This window comes from Lynx canadensis, chromosome B4, assembly GCF_007474595.2.
Source record: "Lynx canadensis isolate LIC74 chromosome B4, mLynCan4.pri.v2, whole genome shotgun sequence".
NCBI lineage: Eukaryota > Metazoa > Chordata > Mammalia > Carnivora > Felidae > Lynx > Lynx canadensis.
The window spans coordinates 39,176,391-39,198,622 of NC_044309.1; the positions used below are offsets into that span (position 1 = coordinate 39,176,391).

Consider the following 22,232-nt stretch of genomic DNA (forward strand, 5'->3'; position numbering starts at 1 on the left):
GTGCTGCGGCCATCACCTGCTGGCCAATGAGCATCTGGGATTCTGGTCTTTTAACCTTCCACCTTGCTGCAGGTGGGAGGAGGGGGAGAGATGGGGGAAATGGGAAACGGGGGCTTCCCTGTTGGTCTTAAGCCTCAGACCGAGTATCTCCCGCCCCCTAGTGGTGGTCAGAAGCAAGGCCATCACTCTTCTACTTCAAGGCCTCCACATCGTAGCCAAAACAATCTGCACTAAACTTACATGCAGGGCCATCTAATCTGTGGTTTTAGACCTGCTTAGCTCAGAACTCTTTCTTCAGCGAAATTTTACCAAGACCTGCAGATAGCGAGTTGATGACTATGGAGCCCTCTCTGCCCTTGCCCAGATTAAGAAGCCCAGTGGGGCCCCCAGAGCGCCTCTGGTGGTCTTGGGAGGTTAAGTGGGTTGTACAGGCCACACAGATCACTGGTGCCATGGCTAGGACCTATCTCTCTGACTCCTGAGCTAGGGCTTGCTTTTGGGGGCTTTTCTCCCACTTCTGATAGGAAAATCACCCTGTGTTCCTTAGTGGGATGTGGGAGGTGGCCTTGAGGAGCTGTTCACATTCCGGTAAGTTATAAAGAGCACTGGGTCTACAGTCCAGAAGTCCCGACCTTAACCCCAGGCCCAGCACTGGACATTGGACAAGTCATCTAACCTCTCAAGAATTCATTGATTCACTTGTGAAAGGAAGTGTTTTGAAACAGATGAGTTTTACGGTTTATTAATACCTCACCACTACTGCTACATGGATGAGTAAGCAACCAGTAGAGCTGGGGTTCCCCCAAGGTGTGCCCCTTGCCTCCACCACCTCCCCGGGAGGGGGGAACATCATGTCAGAGGCTTCCGGTATGTGGGCATTGCTCCTTGGCTCTGGGCAAACCGCAGCTGAGTGGATATGGGGCACATCGGGGAGACCATTGCCAACTTCTGTATTCCATTCATCGTATGGGGGCCTCAGTTTCTCCCACTCCTGACAAACCAGCATGAGGCTTCGGGGACTCAGTGAGGTCATTTCTGGGACCCACAACACAAGTGACAGTGAAAGATTCTCCAGGCAGCACAGAGCCTTTCTTCTTGGCGGTCTTGGTGCCCTTGGCCTGCTGTCAGCATCCGCCTGTTGCCCAGGGATGCTGGGCACCTTCCTCCTCTCCCCTGCCGATGCTAAACAGAATCTCCAACAGTCAGAATTCCCCTTCACGGTTCCGTTGGAGGTTCCCGTCGTCAGAATAGTGATGGTGATGACACTTGATAGCTTACCACGAGCCAAGCACAGTGCTTTTAGTTGAGTCCTCAGAACAACCCTACCAGGTGGGTATAATTATTCTTCTAATTTGCTGGTGAGAAAATGGAAGCTCATAGGGTTCAGGTAATTTGTCCATCTTCACACAGCTGGTAGGTGGTGGGTCATCGGCCTCCACATTCTCCATCTTCCAGTTCTTGCAGCTGCTTGGCCCAAATCCTTCTCATGCCCTCGGAGAGTGTCCTCCTAAGTATCTTCATGCTCCTGTCCCCTTGACCACCCCCTTTCTTTGAGAAGTTTTTTTATAAGCTACCCATGTAGTATGTACTTAGCCATTTAGAAGGTACCGTGCTGTATTATATTACTATGCTTTTCAACTGGGGCGGCAGATTAATCCATGCTGCCTGGAACGGGGAGGAACCCTTTGTGCTTTGTCAGAATGGATCACTGGTCAATTCATTGCCTCTCACTCTGCTGCAGAGGAAGGAGGGTGCTCAGGATGTCACCTCTTACCTTTTCAGGTGGGCAACTGAGGCTAGAGAGAGACCCTTGCCCCTGAATATGCCTCTGCACCAAGATACAACCTGTTGGTATTTTTGACCAAGACGTGTAGAGATTTCTAAGAGATTTTTACTTGGTATTTTCTTTTTGCTGAAATAGAATAATATTAAGAGAAAGTATTATAAAATTGCTTACCATTTCTTCCATCTAACTGCGGGAAAATTTGAAATGTTTTCTGTGAATCCTCCTGCTTCAACCACATGCATGTGCATGTATGTACTTTTATTTAGATGTTTCTGGGAGGTTGTATTCTTGGTCATAGCGTGCATGCCGTCTGATTTTTCTGTCAAGCCCCCCTGCCCAAGTGGATATGGTGAACACTTTTCAAGCCAAAGTTTATGGTTTCCAGGAGTGGCTGAATGGGCTGGGTGAAACCTTCCACGGGTGAGCGTGGAGGTTAGCTAACTAGAGCTAGTACGAGGACACGACCCTTCAGATGTTTTATTCTGGTGTTTTCTTCCTCTGCTGTTTCCCCCACCAGCAGAGAGGGGTTGTCCCTGAGCCTAGTCCTGGGGCAGCCCCTGATGCCATGAGGAACTAGCACTGCTCTCTGTGGAGAGAGATGCCTCGTGACTTTGTTGGCTGACAGAAGCTATGCTCTGTTCTAGTGATTCTTGCTTGTCCTTTTCTCGGGGGTGGCTCTTCTAGATCCTTAAGGAAGAGCAAAGTAGAGCTGGAAGGCACCTGGGAGATGAGCCAGCCTGCTGTCTCCCAACTTTTTGACCTAAGCCGTGAAGAAAGAAAATACATTTTATAACATAACTCAGGATGTACATAAATGTACATCAGACTGATACAAAAGTTTTTCAAGAGGATATTTACTCCTACTACATGATTACTTCCTGATACTTTCTATCTTGTTCTGTTCCGTTAAACAGCAACAAAAACAACCCACAAATGGGTTTCATGACCCAACAATGAGCTGCAACACTGGAAGTCAGAAAAACACTGATCCAACCCCACCCTTTATTAGACAGATGGAGTGTCAGGGACTGGAGGAGGAAGTGACTCACCCAAGGTCCCACAATGTGGATCTGGTTTTCAGTTCTAATGTCACCTCCTTTGGATTTACCCAGAGGAGAGCCTGGCAGGTGCTCAGGAATCTAGTAGGAGACCCTGGTTTGCCACTGTGGTGGGTGGCAGAGGAGCAGAGCAGTGACTGGCCCAGCTTCCGGCAGCTCTTCCCTTGCTGTGGGAGCACTCCCCAGTCTGAGCTGCCAAGAGGCAGCTGTGTTCTTGTCCATGATGCTCCCCAATTCCAGGAGGCAGGGGACCATATCCCTAGGAGGATGCCCTTCAGCATTTTCCTAGCAAAACAAGAAGGGACGTAGAGTCCTTACGGCAACCTTGGCACCTGCTGCACCCCAGGACCACCCTGTAAATACCCCCTGGCTTCTAGAAGTTAATTAGTTTGCTAAAATTGGAAGTGAGTTTTGCGTGCAGCAGCGTGACAAAAGACAGGCATGTATGAGGTGTGCTTCCCGGTCTGAGGCCTGGGACAGAGGAAAGGGAGGGCCAGGGATATCCTCCTGTCCTTCCCTGCCAGATGCTCCCACCCAGGGCCTTTGTGGGCTCAAGGCCATGGGCTGGCTGCCTCCTCTGCATTATGAATGTCACAGGGGGAAGCTAACGAGGTTATTGGGCAGAGAAACACTCCTGTGAGCCCATGTGGAAGAGACCTACAGCAGAGCAGGAGGCAGGGAGGCCGACTTTGGCACCATCCATGGGGCTAGAGAAGGAACTGAAGGGGTTAGTGGACAGCAGGCTTTGGCCAGAACACTGTAGTATACATCCCTCAAGAAGTAGAAATAGTGAGCGAGCGAAGGAAAGAAAGCCAAGGATAGAGACAGACTGACAGGCGGCCAGGCTCGCTCTGTTCATGGGATTCGGCCAACATGGGAGGTGTGTGCGTGGTTCAGTGCTCCAGCAGTGTTTCTGACAACACCACCAACGTGACGCTGGACAATGGGGTCACCTATAAAAGTGCTTTTATGGAATATGCTGTCGTAATAGGGCATTTACAGTAAAAGGGGAAATGTTAGGTTGACCTTTATGTTTCGACCTAACGTTTATGCTGTAATTTGAAGTGTGACCCATGTCCTCCCTCTGTCCCTCCCTCCCACCCCCCTCCTTGCACTGCTCTGTACAGTAAACTCTCTGGAGTGATGCTAGAACCAGAGGTAGCACACTGGAGGATTTACCACACTCCAGGACTGACTACAGTGAGTGATGGAAGGAACCTCTTTAACCTATCAACATAAGGCACTGGTAAAGGCAGTTTAAGTTCTCAGAAGTCTGTCCTTTTTTATCCGCAACGTTAGGGCATTTGTGCCCACCTTATGTGGTGGATGTGTGGATTAACTGGGACATAGCCCGGAAGAGACTGTACACGTGTGGGTAGTTAGCAGTTAGTAGCAGCAGCAACGGGAGTAAGGTGTGGGTGTCCTTGTCTCCTCCCTGATGGCTGGGCAGTGGCTGATCTCGATCCCCCAGCCTGAGAGCTTGTGGGAGTGCTCAGAGGAAACTGAGGCGTTCGGTCTCCCATGCTGAGGCCTCACAGGAGCCTCCCCTCTCTTTGCTTGTGGAGAACTGGAAGTGGATGAGGGTTTGAGCTCCTCCGATCGATCTTGGTGTACGTCTCATTAGCAAACCGCTCTTTTTCTCCAGCAAGAAAATGCGATCTTAGGGCCCAAGAACCATAAAATCTAAACCAAGTCATCCGTGTGATGCGGTGGTTAATACTGGGTGCCTGCTTTCTCTGCTAATATTCTGAGGGCCCTTGGCACTGGGTTAGAAGTTGAGGATTGTGCAAAACTTGGCCCTCAGCACTGTCTCCTGCATTACTGCTTTTCTCACTTCCCTTTTTTCTTTTTTTAATGAAATCATCTGTTGTTTTGTTATGGGCCATATCAGTCCCTGTTGACTTGCCACAGAATATGGCAAGATCACATCAGGATTATTGTTTATAAAATTTTACCAACTTACACTTTTCCTGCCTTCCACCGTCTAGATCCCCTGGTCTGTCTCCCTTCTGTGGCACACAGGGTTACCTTGTCTGGACTCGTCTCAGACCTCCCTCCTCTATTCCTGCCATGGAATAGGCAGAGGAGACTATGTTTCTTGCCCCTTGCACATGCTAACCCCTCACAGGATTGTGGACTGAGGGATTGGGGGACCTGAATCCTCTGAGAATTCACTGTGCACTCAGATAGGCTTTCTACCTTCCCTGCCTCAGTCTTCCCATTTTAGCTCTGGACCTGCCACAGGGATGGCAAATAAATAAATAAAGGGCACCTTGTGAAGGAAGACTGAAAAGAGAACGTGTCTGTGGGGTTAGGGGTTACCTGTGCAGCTGACCTAACACCACCCTATATCTGAGTGTCTTCAAGCTGGGGAGCTCCCGGATCCAGATTCTTCCTGTGCCTTGACCTTCTGCCTCTTGTCCTCACAGACTTTAAGTTCGCCATGTACCCGCCATCGATGATTGCAACTGGAAGTGTGGGAGCCGCCATCTGTGGGCTCCAGCAGGATGAGGACGTGAGCTCGCTCACTGGTGATGCCCTGGTAGATCTGCTGGCCAAGATCACCAACACGGATGTGGTAGGTGGATGCCATCTTCTTGGTTAAAACCAGATGTCTCTTTTCTCAGCCCAGGGAGGGAGACAGTTGGCCTGACGATGATGTGTTGGAGATATTTTTCTTTGCTGGTGGTTTCTGTTTTCCAAGATCAACATCCAAGGTAGTACAAAATCCAACAGATGAGGCTTCCTCTTAAGGGTTTGAAAGCCTATGTGCCATTAAACAGAGAAAAGAGCCTAGCAGGCAGATAACAAGGTGGGAGGAGGGCTGTTTACTAATTTTCCTTCATGGTGTGGGCTTCCCCATGGGTCTGAATCGTTGCTTCATTTCCATTTATGTACATGTCCTCAGGCTGCCTCTCCCCCACAGTGTGCTGCTCTGCTTACAGCCACTAAGGCGGAGACACAGCGTGGAGAGGGGACTAGAGCCTGGCTCTGCTGCACTGGGGGCGGTGGGGACCTAAGAGGTGCCCTGCCACGAGAATGGTGTCTGGCCTTGACACACCTCTCAACCCCACCCGCCTCTCACTTCCCTTTTGTTTAATGTGGTAATGGATTAAAAAGTACTTCTAAAAGAATAGAGAGCCATAGTAATTCAAAGAACTATTATTAGCTATAGATTTTTCCATTCTTGTGCCCCGTGGACTGCCCAGAGGCTGCAGTTCTGCTTGCCAGAATTTGAAGCTCTTTAGAAGAAAGGTCTTGAGAGACCAGGGTCAAGTGAGGCTCTGATTCAGCTGGTAGGAAATTGCAGTCCTTAGAAGGTCCGAGCCGGGGTGGTTCTGAGAGGTCAGCGAGGCAGTTCCTGCGTCTTCCAGTGGGGGCTTTTTCCATGCGGAGGGCTGAGGGAAGCAGCGGGGGGTGGGGCGGGGTGTGGGGGGGGGGGGCACTAGCAGAGCTGGGACTGGACCCAGGAAGCTCAGACTCCTCGCCTGGGAACTCTGCGCTCCACCCTTGTGGTTGCTCCCAAAGCTTTTTGTTTGGGGAAGGGCCTCTGCTCCAAACCAACTCCGAGAGGTGTGTCAGCTCAGAGGCCCTGGAGAGTCCACACGAAGATGCCCCCTCTGGATGTTCCAGGGAGATTCCGAATGCCCTGCTGTGGGAGTATATTGAGTTAAGAGAGAATGTGGTTTGCGGGCCTGTGGCTGATGCCCCACAGGGATGCTGAGCAGAAGGCTGAAGCTCAGAGAGTGTGAGGCTGCAGCTTCCTGGCTTTCTCACCTACGTATCTGTATTTTGCCTTGGCCTTTATCACCATCTCAAGGAAGTAGTGCAGGGAGGTGTTAAAGGGCCTCATGGAACCTAGGGGCCTGCTGTGAAGCAGTTCTTGGGCTTTTAAAATTCTAGGTCCAAAACATAGGCTTTAAAAACGTGGTTTCCAAAATAGAGATTGAAAAGACCCCTCCAGGCAGCTTCACGTGCAGAATGCTTTTCTAATCCTCCAGAGACAAATCGTGGACAGGACCTAACATTTATAGAAATGAGAAGCTTCCTTCCTTTTCTGAATATCCCCTATTTTAAGGCTGCCTTACAAAAAGGAGTCCCGAGCAGCAAGCAGCTTAAGACCAGCTCTTCCTTGACCCCCCAGAGACAAGAATGTCAGTGGCAACAGTTTGACCCCAGGCACTGTAACCTCTTTAAGATACTTATAGATCTGCTCCAATTGGCCGGTTGCCCCATGGGTCTCCCGCCTTCTCCACATGTCCTTTTATCACCCCTTACTGGTTTCAGATGGACAGAGGTCACTCCTGAGGTGCCACTTGGGGTGCTTTTCAAGAGTCTCTTGGGAGTCTCTTGGGAGTCTCTTGGGGTGCTTTTCAAGACTGCAAACCAGTTTCTCATGGCAAACTGGAGAAAGTGCTTGCCCCTTTCAGATACTATGTAGCCAGTCCATCCAAGTTAGCTGTCAGACTGAGTTAAATGGATGCAAACCCGCTCAGAGGTCTCTTAGAAATCCCAGCTGTGTTGCACTGGACTTGCATGCACATGTTACATGCTTACCGGTGGGCCCTCAGTTACATATCTTAATATTTAAAAACCAAGCATGAGGGGCACCTGGGTGGCTCAGTTGGTCAAGCTTCTGACTTTGGCTCAGGTCATGATCTCACAGCTTGTGGGTTTGAGCCCCGCATCAGACTCTGCTTTCAGCGCAGAGCCTGCTTTGGATCCTCTGCCCACCGTGCCCCCCCCCCCCCCCCCACCTCACCCACTAGCACTGTCTCTCTGTCTCTCTCTTTCTCAAAAACAAAATAAAAATTAAAAGCAAAAAAAGCCCCCAAAAAACAAAAACCAAGCATGAGCAGAGGAGAATGTAAAATCCATAGCACTTTTTCAGATAACCACTTGAGCCCTCCGTGAGTTCTGCTGGGTCTCCTCCCATCTGTCTGCCTGTGCTCTCTGAAGTGCTGAGGCTCAGAGTGAAGGAAAATAAAAGGAGTGGCTTTAGAAAGCATTAGCATTTGGAGGGAGGCAAGTTTTGCTTCCTGAGCTCATTTACTATTTCATGAGTCGAGAGGTGGGGTGTTTGAAGCACTTGACTCTCCATTCATTCCTGGGAGTGTTGACTAACGGCTAGCCGCAGACTTGCATTATGAGGAAGGCCTGGATGGCTTGGAGGTAGAAGTGGAGGCAGGTGGGTAGTGCATGGAAGATGAGACCTGATGTTCCTGGCCTGAAGGAACTTAGCGATCCGAAGACAAATCGAGAGTGAAATGTGCAAAATCCTAGCAAATTAAGATCATAAGGAAATGAACGCTAGAGTGTTATATACTCTAAATGCAGAGGAAGGAGCTTACTAGGCCTACTGTAAAATGCAGGCCTCCTGGCAGAGTCCACTTGATGATAGAAAATGTCCTTGGAATGGAGAAACAAAATGTGGTATGTATTCTCCTTAGATGTGTTCTCCTTAGTGAGTGCAATGGAATATTAGTCAACCTTACAAAGGAAGTGTAATGCCAACACAGGCTACAACATTGAAAACATGCTAAGTGAAATAAACCAGACCCCAAAAGACAAAAATACATGATTCCACTTCTGTGCCATACCTAGAGTAGTCAAGTTCACAGAGACAGAAAGTAAAATAGAGGTTACCAGGGCCCCGGCGGCGGGGGAAAGAGGAAGTCATTTAATGGGTATGGAGTTTCACTTTGGGATGATGAGAAAGTTCTGGAAATGGAGAGTGGAGGTGGTTGCACAGCAAAGTAAATGCACTAAATGCCACTGTACACCTAAAAAATGATTCAGATGGTAAATGTTACGTTCAACTTATTTTGCCACAATTAAAACACACACACACACACACACACACAGTGCTCTCAGATCCACACTGTGAAATGCCCACAGGTTTGTGTTGAGCTCTCCCATGGAGAAGTCAAGTACACAGCACCATGTTTTGCACATGGGCTCTGGTGAGATAGGACAGACAGGAGTCAGAAAGAGCTGACGTGTCACGCTGGAGTCCCCACAGTGGTGCACTCGCCAGTGCACCTTGTTATTTGTGATGTCTTCAAGCTTACGGTGTTTTCTGTCTGTGCATTGTCGGGGGGTCTAACTGCTGAGAGCACATCCCCCCCACAACCCCGATTCCTCTGAGACAGCCAGTCCCCCCTGATTCCTCTGGCTCACTGGCTGGAGGCAGATAGCTTTGACAGGAGGGACCCATGCAGCTCTGAGAAGGTTGGTCTTTGTTGCTCCCTCTGGTTGCCAAAATAAACCGGAACGCTTCATTCCAAAGAGAAAGCTGAGTGAGAAGCCTGACAGTTTTACAGGGAATAAAAGTCTCAGAGGGTGGTATATTTTAAGTACTTTTTCCTTCCAGTCATAAGTGTTGCTAAAAACAGACGCCAGCCAGCGAGGCAGTGCTGGCTTTGGGGGAAACTTCTACCGGGCCTTCCGTTGCCAGGGGTGAGTTTGAGAGGAGGGACCGAGCGTCCCGGTTCCCCAGTGGACCTTTCCCGGCTTCGCCAGGCAGACTTGGGGCTCCTCTTCCGTCCCCTCCGCGCTCGGCTCCTGCTTTGTGCCAGCGTTTATCTCTCTGTTCGCTTGTCTATAGAGCCTCTTGAACAGGACCCAACTTTTACTGCGCTCTTTATCCAGAGCCCCTGGCAGAGCCTTGGGAATGATGCTGAAGAGAGGGAGGGAAGCAGGAAGGAAGGAACGGCAGACAAAGGCCAGGCAGATGGGCTTCGAGTGGGTTTCTAATTCTTTGGTCTCCCCCAGGTCTTTTGGAAAGCCTGAGATTTCTTAGCACTAATTACATGTCAGGGTCCTGAGCAAATCACATCACCTTCACGTGACGCGGTTTTACAAGTCGCCTAATAAAAAGAGCAGAACTTGGGCTCCCGGGCCATGATGATGCTGTGAAGCTACCCAGAGATCTTTGAAGAAGATCTAGACGCTAGTCACCTGATCGTTAAGGTCATCCTTTTCTGCCTGGGTTACAGCCAAACTCTGTCGCATTCTTAAATATCACCCAGAGAAGATTCTAGAACATCCCTTCCTTAGGGTCATCCTGGCATGCTAGGATCTTGGTTGTCCGAGAGCTATTAAAAACCCATCAGCTCTGCTGTGGAAGAAGTCTCGATTTTGGCTACATGCTATTCACAGGATCCCCAGCATCATGTCTTTGTTCTGCTTAGTGAGAGGCACTGACACCTTCACAGCACCTTCTCCTAAAGACCCCTGTAGGACTGGGGCTCTGCAGACTCCACAGGGCCTGTGGTCAGGAACCCTGTGAAGAGTGGCTGGAAGGGAGGCTGGGGGTGGGGAGGGGGATGGGATAGAAGTGGAGGCTGATGCTTCCCTCTCCTGCCTTATTTTTTCTGCGGGCCTCATTTGGTATGCAAGGAAATAGCCAAACAGCCTGTGAAGAAAGGAAGAATGAGATAGTTTCCTAAGTTGTCTCTGCCTGAGTTGGCCGCGGGTCTGGGGTTCATTCAGCCCTTTGTCCCCCTGTTGAGTGCAGTGCGTGTGTGGTGACAATGGAGTGATGCAGTTACACTGAGGGCTAATGGTAGGAGTTCCGTCAGCCCATTCATGGAGGCCGAGGAGGGTGCAGGGCGCGGAGCCCGAGCCAGCAAGCAGAGGAAGTCGGAGGCCCGTGTAACGAGCTGGAGATCACAAACACTGCTGTCAGGGCTCCGGGGCTGGGGGGGGGAGGGGGGCATGCAGGGCCAAGGGAGGGGGCCTATCATCATCGAAGTTGGAGGTTTGCCCGACCTCCAGCACTGTGGAGTGCCACCTGTCCGGGCTGACAGACGAGCATTATGGCTTTCCTTTTAATCAGCTTAATTTGGGGCATCTTAACACAATGACTGGTGCTTTCGGAGGCTGCCGGAAAGCAGAGGTCCCGGAGCCGCTGCACTTTGCATGCACGTAGCATCTTTTCACTGGAAGCTCTGTTGGTTCCCCCCCACTCGTGCCCCCCTCCGCCTCAGCCACTTGGGCTATGACTCCCTCTCTTGGAGATTCTCTGCCCTATATGTCTTTACTTAGAGCTGGGAAGAAGCACAGGGTGTCAGGGGAAGCAGTTCTGAAGCTGGAGGCTTGCCCATTTAAAGCCAGGCTTAGCTTTTAACTAGATGTAACTGGGGGACAAGCAGGCTTTAGTTCTGTTCTCTAGCGGCAAGATGAGGGCATGTGGCTGTCTGAGCTCCAAAAGCCCTTCACACCCCCAAATTCCCCAATTCTGTAGTCGCCTGTGTGTGTTGTCCCACAGTTCTGCCCTTTGGAAATGACCTTAGTTCTGCTCCTCTCCGGCTCTGCCTCCTTTTTCTTCCCAGGCCCCGCTGGATTTGTGGCAGGGTACCCCCTCCCTTCAGGTCACCACTTCCCCCACTCCAGGCCCATGCACTGTCCTGCCCTTCTGCTCGGGAGAGCAGGGGCTCCTTGGGCAGGAATGTGTGAAGTAGGCATGTCTGGCCGCGGGTAGTGGTGCCACCACACATTTTCCTCTTCATCAGCTCACAGGAAGTCCTCATGCTCTTTGCAGGCCCAAGAAGGGCTCCTAACAATATGCTAAAGGCAGGCATTAAAAATACAGAGAGTGAGTTCTGTGTCTGGGCAGGAGGGTGCTGATTTCTCTGTTCCCACCATCACAGATTGTTCGACACTGTTCCTATGAGAGGCTCTTGCCCTGAAGTTTTTCATCTAGATAAGGATGGTAGTATCCGCAGTTAACAGTCAAGCTGGTAACAGCCAAGTTGTGAAGAAGGGGAACCTGGAGCAGGGTTAGGCAGAGGCCCCAGAAAGCTTTCCAGGAGCGGGGACATGAGTGGCCCCAGAGAGATTTAACTTCCTGCTCTGTCCCAGGTGCATCTAGAAGAGAACAGGGAATGGGGTTCAGGGTCCCTCATTTCTGGGATAACTGCTGTAGTCATTACTTAACTCTTCAAGTAAGAGGTATCAAAGGTCAAGAGCTGGCCATCATCAGTAACAGTATAGATTAAAATTAAAACAGGGTTGAAGAAGTGTTTTATACGAAAACTTCCTTCAGTTTATTCGGGAAAGCCTATACACGTGTTTTTGGCTGGAACTTCTATAAATGTGACACTTCATATCTTGAAGGCCCTTGGCTCTGTTGTCCAGTAGAAGTGACTGCCAAATGTCCCAGCCTTCCCTGTAGGATTTTTCCAGAACTTTCTTTCCGGTTTCAGGCCGCTGGAGGGGAAGACTAAATACCAGAAACAGTAGAAACATTGGTGACCCACAAGGGAAGACTCTGTACGGCCTGAAATCAGGTTCTTTAGCTTTCCTGAGCTCTGTCTCATTTGGAGGACGATCTTTCTCAGGGATGCTTGGTGTGGCCAATGCAGTGATGATCATGGAATCCTGAGATGGTCGTACCTTGGGGGTGGAAGGTGTGCTGACCCTGATTACCTCCCCATGGCACCCAAATAACAGCTTCTGAGGAAGGAATGCTGGACAGGATTGGCCAGGGGGCATGAGGTTTCCTGGGGAGGGGAAGAGGGGGTGGTGGTGTGGGCAAGGTTTTCTACACAAACTTGACATCAGGAAATCTTCAGCAAATGGCTGTGCCATGGGAAGCCCTCTTTTTAAAGACGCCTCATTCCTGACACCTGACAGGCATTTCTTTTTTAATTTAATGGCTCAGAGCTATTGTCTGCCCCTTCCCCCTTCTCAATCAGCTGAGAATCCTGCCGTCCTCCTTAGATAGCAAAAGCTCTTCACTTGATCTTAGCCGAAAGGCTGAGAAGTGAGGATAACAAAAGCTGTTTTACACTATACCTGCAACTAATATGACACGGTATGTTAATTATACTTCAGATTTAAAAAAAAAAAAAAAAAAAAAGCTCTTTATGCCATATGCTTTGGATAGGATTTGTCTTCCATGGAGGCAAACATATGGTTACCATCCTTATGGTGTGGAGGGGTTCTGACTCATTCTCCCTGCCTCCTAGAAAAAAACTTGTTTATTTTTTTTTTATTTAGAGAGAGAGAAAGAGCATGAGTGGAGGAGTGGGTCAGGGGTAGAGAGAACCCCAAGCAGGCTCCATGCTCCTCAGTGTGGAGCCCCATGTAGGTCTTGATCCCATGGCCCTCGGATCATGACCTGAGCCGAAATCAAAAGTTGGACATTCAGCCAACTGAGCCACCCAGAAAAGAAACTTTTGTACATAACCTTCAACAGCTCCTGAAGGACCTCTGTAGTGGAGGGGCGTCCCATAAGAACTGGCTAGATTCAACTTCTTATTCTCTGCAAGGAAAAAGAAAGAGGAAATTAATATTCATTTAAATTCTGCCGCCCTGCATTTCTGAATGAGGAGGGGGCTGAAGGAGCCGGAGATGTGAGACGGGGTGTGTGAAGATGGTGTTATGCCAACACGGCCTTTAAGAACAAGTCGGCTCCTTCAGATGGTGCTCAAATGGAGACCAGAGCAACCTAATTCCAACTTCGGAAGGAAGACTGGCAGAGTGGGCCCTGCTCTCCATCTCTGACACAGAACCTTCCCAAGGGACAGTCGACCATGGTTTGCTGATGGTCACTTGTTTGCCGTGTTTATCCCCACACTAGCTTTGACTTTATTTATGATCAGTTTTCTTTAGATTGTGTGCCTTTACAGTGTTCAGAAACCCTCACTGAAACATAAGTGCCCTTAGAAACATTATGCCTTTAGGGGCACCTGGGTGGCTTGGTCGGTTAAGCATCTGACTTTGGCTCAGGTCATGATTTCACAGTTCGTGTGTTAGAGCCCCCTCATTGGGCTCTGTGCTGACAGCTCAGAGCCAGGAGCCTGCTTCGGATTCTGTATCTCCCTCTCCCTCTGCCCTTCCTCCACTCACGCTCTGTCTCTGTCTCTGTCTCTCTCTCTTTTTCTCTCTCACAAAAATAAATAAACATTAAAAAAAAATTAAGAAACATTATGCCTTTGGCCTTCACCCCCAAGCATGTTGGACAAGTGGTAGGTGACCTGGGAGCACAGCCCCTGGAGGCTGGGTCTTGGAGGAGGAACAAAGGGAAGGTAGAGAGGGTCAGACAGGGTGGGGGATGTGACCATGCCGCAGAAGTTTGAGAGAGGTTGCTGGGCGCTTGGTTGCCAGTCCCTGAGTCCTCAGCTTGTTTGGGGTGGCACGCAGACCTCTGCGGCCAGGTTCTGTGTGTCTTGTGGCACAATCCACCTCCTGTGGCAGACGCATGGTGCTCCCTTTACCAGTCTGAAGCACATGCTTCTCTGTACCACATCTTAAAGAAATCTAAAGAATTCTTCCAGACTCCAGGCCTGGAATGATCTTCACTCCATAATAAATTGTCATCATTTACTGAATTTAACAACTTATATATGTGATCTCAGTTGACCTTTACCCTGTGAGCATTTTTGATCCTTACTTTGCAAGCGGACAAAACGTAGCCGCTGCCTACAAGTGCGGTGTGTGGTCGCAAATATTACCGTCCCTCTTTTCATTTTTATTACATTTTGGGTGATGGCTGTTGTTCCTAACCTTCATTTTCGTAAAAAGCTGTAGTTTGAAATGTGGGATGGACAAGATACGAATGGAAAATTCGGGGGGTATGGAAACCGTGTCCCTGAGTAGTTAGTTCCAACTCTATTTTAGATCTTCGGAAAATAAAGATAATGCTTTTGTGCTTGGCAAACAGTAACTTCTGGGCAGTGAAACTTGCTCAGTGAAACAAACAGAAGGGAAGCATAGATTAAGCTGTGGAAAGACCCAAGCAGAATCCAGTTAACGTATTTTCCATATGCATATGCTGCTTGAGTGCAGAAAAGCAGCCTTGCAAAGGATGGGGGGAAGATGTCTGGTAAGAATGATTTCTTTAGCTCACACCCACCCCACTTGCTGGAGGAACCAGCCCCTCCCTAGTGACAGCCAGGAGTCGCCTTGGCCTTCCAAGGCACCCGGCTAACAGAAGCATCTGCCTGGGGCAAACCCACTCTGAGTTTTCCCTACCAAATATAGACTATAATATCAAACAATGCTGCAAATTCTTACTTATTTCCAAATTGGACGGTTCAAGTGGCCGGAGTTTTGTAAACATTCTTTCTGTGTTGCATTTTTATGAGAATTGAGGGTGGTAAGTAAGCAGAAAAAAATTTTTTTTAAGAACTTAGACCTGGTTTGTGTGAGTACAGTTCAATCCATTCTCTTTGTATCCATTCTTCCAGTGCTACCCTTGCCTAGTTCTGTAGCTGTCTGTGGTGCTGGCCTTTCCTCTCTCTCCGTCACCTCCCAGTGTCCACAAGCAGAAAGCATCCAGTTGGCACCTTGATTACCAGGTGCTGCGTGTCCATAAGTGGCTCGTCACCTTAGCCAGGTTCTCATGTGCATTCGACTCTCCTGGCCTTCTGCTAAAATACGGATTCTGTTATAGGTTGATCTGGAGTGGGCTGTGATTCTGCATTTGCAACAAGCTCCCAGGTGGTACTGACGCGGCCGGCTGGGGACGCCCCATGAGTCAGTGTGGTCCCAGGGCACCACGGGGACACATCTCCTTTAATTCACGTTTCTTACCACTGGGAAACTAGCATGCAATATGCAAGGCTTACATTGTGTACATTTTCTTCAGAAACGCTCTGCACGTTGTTGATCTTGCTAACAGCTCTGGTCTGACCCGTTCTCCTTTTAGGACTGCCTCAAAGCCTGCCAGGAGCAGATTGAGGTGGTGCTGCTCAACAGCCTGCAGCAGTTCCGTCAGGACCAGGGGGATGGGTCCAAGTCGGAGGATGAACTGGACCAGGCCAGCACCCCTACAGACGTGCGGGATATTGACCTGTGAGGATGCAGTCGGGCCGAATGGGAGAGACGCGTTCACATCTGCTCTCTCCTTCTCTCTGGTTGTGTTTTGTTCTTTATGTTTTAGGATGAAACTTAAAAAAAAAAAAAAAAATTCTGCCCCCACCTAGATCATATTGAAAGATCTTTTAGAAGTGAGAGAAAAAGGTCCTATATAAATGGAATAACTAAAAGCATTTGGTGCCTATTTGAAGTACAACAGAAGGGAATCCCTTGTATATGCGAACAGTTATTGTTTGATTATGTTAAAAGTAATAGTAAAATGCTTACAGGAGACCCTGCAGAGTAGCTAGAGAAAAATGTACGCCTGCAAATATGGGAACAAATTAGAGGAGGCTTTTTTTTTTTTTTCATGTTATGAACTAGCACGTACACACCCCTTTTAGGATAATTTCAAGGAACTGCGTGTGCCATTTATGGCGTCATTAGATTGCGAAGCAATGAACTCAAGAAGGAATTAGAAATAAGGGACATGATGGAGGGAGGGAGGACAAAACAATCTGTTAACGCGGTCGAACCATTTTGGACGTGGAAGCACCTTTGCTCTCGACCACCTGTTTGTCACTAAGTCAGGAGCATAGCTGAATCTCTAGTTGCGAACTCTTGCTGTCTACAGTAGCTGCTACCTAAAAGAGAGGTTTTATTTTGCCAGTCGGACGCAGGTGATGGGGTCCTGGGTTTCACGTGTCTTTTTGACATCATGCTTCTTCTTCCAAACATGGTTCGTGGCAGACACCACCGTGTTTTTATCAAAAGGGGCAATTTCGCTTTGGGCCATAACCAAAACTCCTATGAAATGGAGGCAGATGGAGACCGAGGGTGGGATCTGGAATGGAATCTTTTCTCTTAATGTATTGAAGAGGGTAATGTGACCTTGGCATCCTTTATTAAAAAAAAAACAACTGATTTTTGGTGCTGATTGGCATGTCTGGTCCACAGTTTAGCATTGTTATAAACCATTCCATTCGAAAAGCACTTTGAAAAATTGTTCCTGAGGAATAGATGGGATGGTTTATGCAAATCATGCTGGATAGACTCCTCCCTTGTCCTGTGCCCCTCCCCCTCCAGCCCTCAGTCAGGTGACTATTCACTTCTGGTATCTGACATTCTTTGGTACACAGTTCTGGTATCCCTACCAGGACTCAAGAGACACCCCTTTCCACCAACATCCCTGTCACAACATTCCTCCATAAAGCCTACAAACAAAAAGCTGTTACATTTTGATGGCACAGAAGGATCTGAATTCCCACCTATATACTTCTCCTTTGGACATGGAAAGAAAAGTTATTGCTGGTGCAGACAGACAGCTGAATATGAATATCAGAGTGTGGCATTGTGTTCCCTTTTCCGTTTTTTGTTAATTTCATTGCAAAGTTGTATTCAGCGTACTTGAATTTTTTTTTCCTCTCCACTTCTTGGAAGCATTCAGTTAGCAAAGAGGTTGGAGCAACAACTTTTTTTTTTTTTTTTTTTTGCACAATTATAATTGACAGGTAATGAAGCTATTAAAATATTTGCCTTTTTGAGTAAAAAAGAAAAATCAGAACAGGGCTGCTTTGAAGAATTATTTTATACACAGATTCTGCCTTGTTTCATAGTATGAGGGTTGGAGATGGAGAAAAATCTAAGGGTCTCTTATTTTTCATTTTATTGTGTTCAGTTTTTTATTATTATTTTTTTTTTTGCGCTGCTAAGAAGCTAAGATCATTCATCCTTATTCACATTAACAGTACCTAGCTGTAATGTTTCACAGAGTGTGCTGCTATTTTATAAACATTTTTATAATATATTATTTTACTGCTTAAATCCCAAGTCCTGAAGTAGATGGTTGAGATAGGAGTTCTTCGTACTGGAAAAGCCCTTCCATAGTTTATTTTCTTCTGGTAGCGTATTCATGGTTGGTTTTTTTTGTTGTTGTTGGTTTGTTTTTTTTTTTTCCATTTGTTTTTTTTTTTTTTTTTTCCCCTCTCTCTCTCTCTGATCACATTCTTCAAAGACAGAACATTCTTTACCTCAGGTTTACTGGACAAAATCAATAGCTACAAAAGAAAATGATTCACATTTTTGTTTTCATAATACCTCACAGCCGCATAGTTTCTGCTTGGGAGCCATTAGTGTGGGGAAAGAAGTCGGGGAGGAGGCTTCAAGCCCCTCTCAGTGGAGGGTAGGGTGGTTTTGGGTCCTGGGTCTCACACCCAGGGACCTTTTCAGTCATGAAGGTCATCAGGCTTCCATTTTGACTCCGGTATCCTCATCATGATGGAAAAAATACAATTGAACCAAGGGATTTCCCTTTCCCCTTCCCCCCCAAGGCAGACATTCAGCAAAACCTTTATGCAGTGAACTAGGAAGTCATAATTTGCACTTAGGTACCAGGTATCTGGAGACAGATTGAAAAGAATTCCAGCAGGCTATTTGGAGACCCTCATCTTGTGGCCCTTTCGTAAAGCAGGGCTTTCATCTGCTTAGGGTCCTTTCATCTTGAAAGCTTCCCCTCTAGCTTTCCCCTTCCCTGACATGGGTATCCCCAGTGTAGGATAATCTCAGAGGCTCTTCTAGATCTGAATCTGTGGGCATGTGAATCTGCAGCATGTGGTATCGTGGGGGTTCCTTCTCCCCTACCTGTCTGACTGCAGCAGGCTGGCACTATGCACAGCCAGCCCCTCTGCTGAGTGGCACTACATGGACTTCAGGTTTTAAATTGCATTGAGTTGGCAAGATTGGGAAAATAGGTCAGATAAGTATTGGATTGGTAGTGGAAGGGAGGTGGAGAGGCTGTGTCTCTACAGAGATGCCATTCCAGAGGAGTCAGTCTCTCTTGAAGTATGTTTGGAAGGGTTCAGGATTTGGTGAGTTAGCATGACCCTAAAATTCTAGGGAGTTTCTGGTAGGGCGGTGGGTTGTGAATTCTGAAGTTTTGGAGAGGAAAGCTGAGCAGCCAGTGTTTTGTCAAGAACTCACTTTGCACAGGATACTCTTTGGGGCCGTGAGGAGTAACACGGGATGGAAGGATACGTGGTCCCTAAAGTCCTTGGGAGTATTGGAGCCTAAAGAAAGCGAGGTATGAAGTCACTTAACAGTGACTGTCCCTGGCTCAAACAGAATCAGCAAATGAGAGAACCTGATGAATAAGGAAGGGAACAGGCCTGCAGACTCTCCCTGCAGTCTGTAACTTCCTGGGTGCCACTGGGGTGATCTTTTTCTCCTTCTTGCCCTCGGGGCCTGGTGTGATGGGAGGTGTGGTGTGGCTGATGGGGAAGGTGCTAGTTTGTTTGGCTTTTCTGCCTGCTCCCTCCTTAAATAAAAGAAGGAAGCCTGGATTTGTTAAAGTAGCTGATGCCCTCTCCTTAGATCTTGGTTTCCTTGGTAGGAGTTTTTATGTGACGGAGTTCAGCTCTCCCCCACAGATTTTTTTTTTCCTCTTTCTCACCTCCCACAAATGGGGTTCCAAACCTATTGGTCTTTTTCTACTTTGTTGTCTTTCTATCTGTTCTTCCTCCTCTCTGTTTCAGTTTTCGGTTTTTTGGGGTTTTTTTTGTTTTTTTTGTTTTTGTTTTTTTGTTTTTTTTTTTGGTCATTGCTATTACTGTTTTTCTCCATCAGTGGGGGCTAAGTTGTTCCCCTAGCCTGCCAAATTTTATTCCCTCCCCTAGTTTGGCCAAATCCCGGGGGCGGGGGAGAAATCCTAGTATGCCAAAAATATATGCTAAGCATAATTCAATTCCATGCAGGTTTGTAACAGCCAAGAAGCCCTGCAGGGTGGAAGCTGGGGACAGGTCCCTCAGTAGAATGTCTTCCCGTGTTGAGAGGAGGGCTCCTCAGAGCAAGGAGCTTATCTTAGGGGAGGCTTTATTCTGGAACTGCCCCAGGACCCCACTGAAGAGTTCACCATGTCTTAAAGCCAGATCCCCTTTGGTCTATGTGCTCTGTACAAGAGGTGGGTCAGGTAAAGCAACCCTCACGCTGTCGTCCCTTCGCCAGCAGGATGGGCTCCTCTTCATGGGGAACTGTCGCTTTCCTGCGGTCTGGCACCCTTGGGGCCTTCTACACTACCCCAGGGGCTCTGGGGATGAGGTTAAAGAGCATTAGGCAGGATTGGATGACTTTCTCAAAGAAGGTGGGGGGAATTTTCTCTCCATGGGCCATAGGGGGCAGGGCTGGGAGAAGAAATAGACTTGCACCTTATATCATGTAAATAATGATTTTCTAGTTCAAGAAGATAATATTGGTAGTGTGGGAATGGGAGGGAGGAATGGGGAGGAAGTCTGAGTAAGCCAGTTGGCTTCTAAGCCAAAAGGATTCCTCTTTGTTTATCTTTGAGACAGTCCAACCCTGAGTATAGCTTTAAAAGGGAAATTAGTGCTGAGACGGTAAAGTCCCCTTAAGCCAACAAACTGTAGCTATAGAACGAGTGAGCGCAGGCTTCTAGTGGTGTGGGCTCGGAGCAGTTTTTAAGAGCTACTCGTGCTGTCGTCCGTTTGTACAAAATAGGGCAGGAAGATTCAGGAGGAGGTTTATGACTTTCTCATACCACGTGGCTTTTCACGGTTCTGGATTCTAAACAGCCCAGAACAGTCCTTTCAGCCAGACATTTGTGTGTCTCTGCTTTTAGACTTGGCTGGACTATCAGACCCGATTCTTGGCTCAGGTTTCAAGAAGCCATCAGCAACTGTATCCGTGCACACTGTAGCTGCAGCATGCCTTCCTCTGCCTGCAGCCTACTTTGGGGAAAAAAGTGCCTTACTGACTGTAGACATTACAGCATCCAATGTATTTTGACAGGTGCCTGTCCTTTAAAAAAAAAAAAAAAGTTTTGTTTTGTTTTGTTTTGTTTTTGTTTCTTTTAATTGGGTTTTGTTCTTACCGTTGGCCAACTCTTAAATCCCCAGCAAATCACTGGGCCATTGGATTTTTTCCATTATGTTCATTACCCTTGTACCATGTACCTCAGATCTCTTTCTCTCTCAGTTACAGTTTCTCGTCTTGGACTTCTTTTATTATTATTATAATTTTTTTTTTTTTTTTTGCTTTAAAATGAGTGTGATGCCATATCGAGTCAATGTTATTCTCTCACAATGTACTCTATAAGAGGTGTGGGTGCTTATTTGGTCAGGATGCTAGCAAGTGCTAAAGTAGCATGATCAGTATAAACAAAAGGTTTTTTAGGAAGTGTGGCAAAAGTGTTTTCTTGGTTATGATGGTGACATGGTATAGTCAGCTGCCTTTTAAGAGGTCCTGTCTGTTCAGTGTTAAGTGATTTTTAAAAATAATGGCCTGTTATTTTGACTAGCTTAAAGATGGATTTGCAAATGGTTTTGGATGCAATTAGGTTATGCTATTTGGACAATAAACTCACCTTGACCTAAATTCTCTGGCCACTTCGACTTATTTCTAGACCAGCAGTCCTCGGAATAGAACTTATCTTTTCTCATGTCAGAACTCTGTTGGCAACAATTGGTAGTGGCATAAAACACAAATCTACATGTGTCTGTGTTATCACAAGACAAGTAATCTTTTTTTCCCTTTTGGGGCCCCCGTGTAGCCATCTTACGCACTAGAAGCCTCAGCCCACCTTTCTCTCCTAAGGTGGGTAGGTCCCTGCTATCACGACTGGGCTTATCCCTGACTTCTGTCAGCTGTTCACTCCTGTTGTGAGTGAGCATCCCTGCCTTGGGAGGCACCAGAGGCCCTGAGTGCCATCTCCAGATTCTATTCTAGGGGGGATGTGAAGAACTCCACCTCTGTAGCTTTCTTGACTCTATTCTGCTACTCTTCGTGGCACCCCACTGATAACTCTCCCAGGAGGACTGGGCCATAGCTACCCTTTGGGTGGGGGGGGTGGTATGGCAGAGCCTAGGAAGAGGGTGAGAGAGTCCACACTTTGATGAATTGCCAGGCTCTGTTCCTAGCTGCTCCTGGACCACAGCTCCTCAGACCAGCTTCTGAGGGTAATGCAAAAGGCAATGGCTTCATGGCCATTTTGATGTTGCTGTAAACACTCATGCTTTCTATAGATCCCTGTCTCTTTCAAAGTGACTAGAGGCTGTTTTCCCGTTTAATTCTGACCTGAGTTGCAACTGGTCATTGGGAAAGTCCAGATTAAGATTGCCAGTTATTCTCCACCAACTCCACTTAACAGGATTTCTAGTCTTACAAGGACCCTAGAAAATTCCCTTTGTCTCCATTCCCCCACTGATACCCACCATTCTTGGAGACAAGCAGGGATAACTTTGTTCTTGGGTTTCTGCCTAGTGGAGTCCGTAAGGCCTCTTGGGAGTTTCCAAGGACCCCAGTTGCCACTCCTAACCATCCTTGGAATTCTCTTCTGCAAGACCCATTGTACAGCCAGGTCCCTCCCTCCCACCCCTCCCCCATCTGTTTGTCCTGCAGTGTTGCGGTGCCTGTCTGTTACAGGACAACACCACTCCTTCCAAATGCCTTCCAGTAACCCCGAGGGCTTCTCCCATTCAGAACTGTGGATGTCTAAGTGTGGGAAGAAGACAAGGCAGGTGCTACATTCCACACAGCTGGCTATTGATAAATCTAAGGTCCCCTTTACAGGT

At 47.8% G+C, this 22,232-nt stretch overlaps 1 protein-coding gene across 1 annotated transcript in view; it reads left to right on the forward strand.

Moving 5' to 3' along the window:
- Positions 1-21,036, forward strand: part of CCND2 (cyclin D2) — a 30,330-nt gene extending 9,294 nt beyond the window's left edge. Inside the window, exons 4-5 of the mRNA XM_030321475.2 lie at positions 5,274-5,422; positions 15,503-21,036. Coding sequence (XP_030177335.1) covers positions 5,274-5,422; positions 15,503-15,652 — 299 coding nt within the window. The 3' untranslated portion in view covers positions 15,653-21,036. The remainder of the gene's footprint in view (positions 1-5,273; positions 5,423-15,502) is intronic.
- The last annotated feature ends 1,196 nt before the right edge of the window (positions 21,037-22,232 follow it).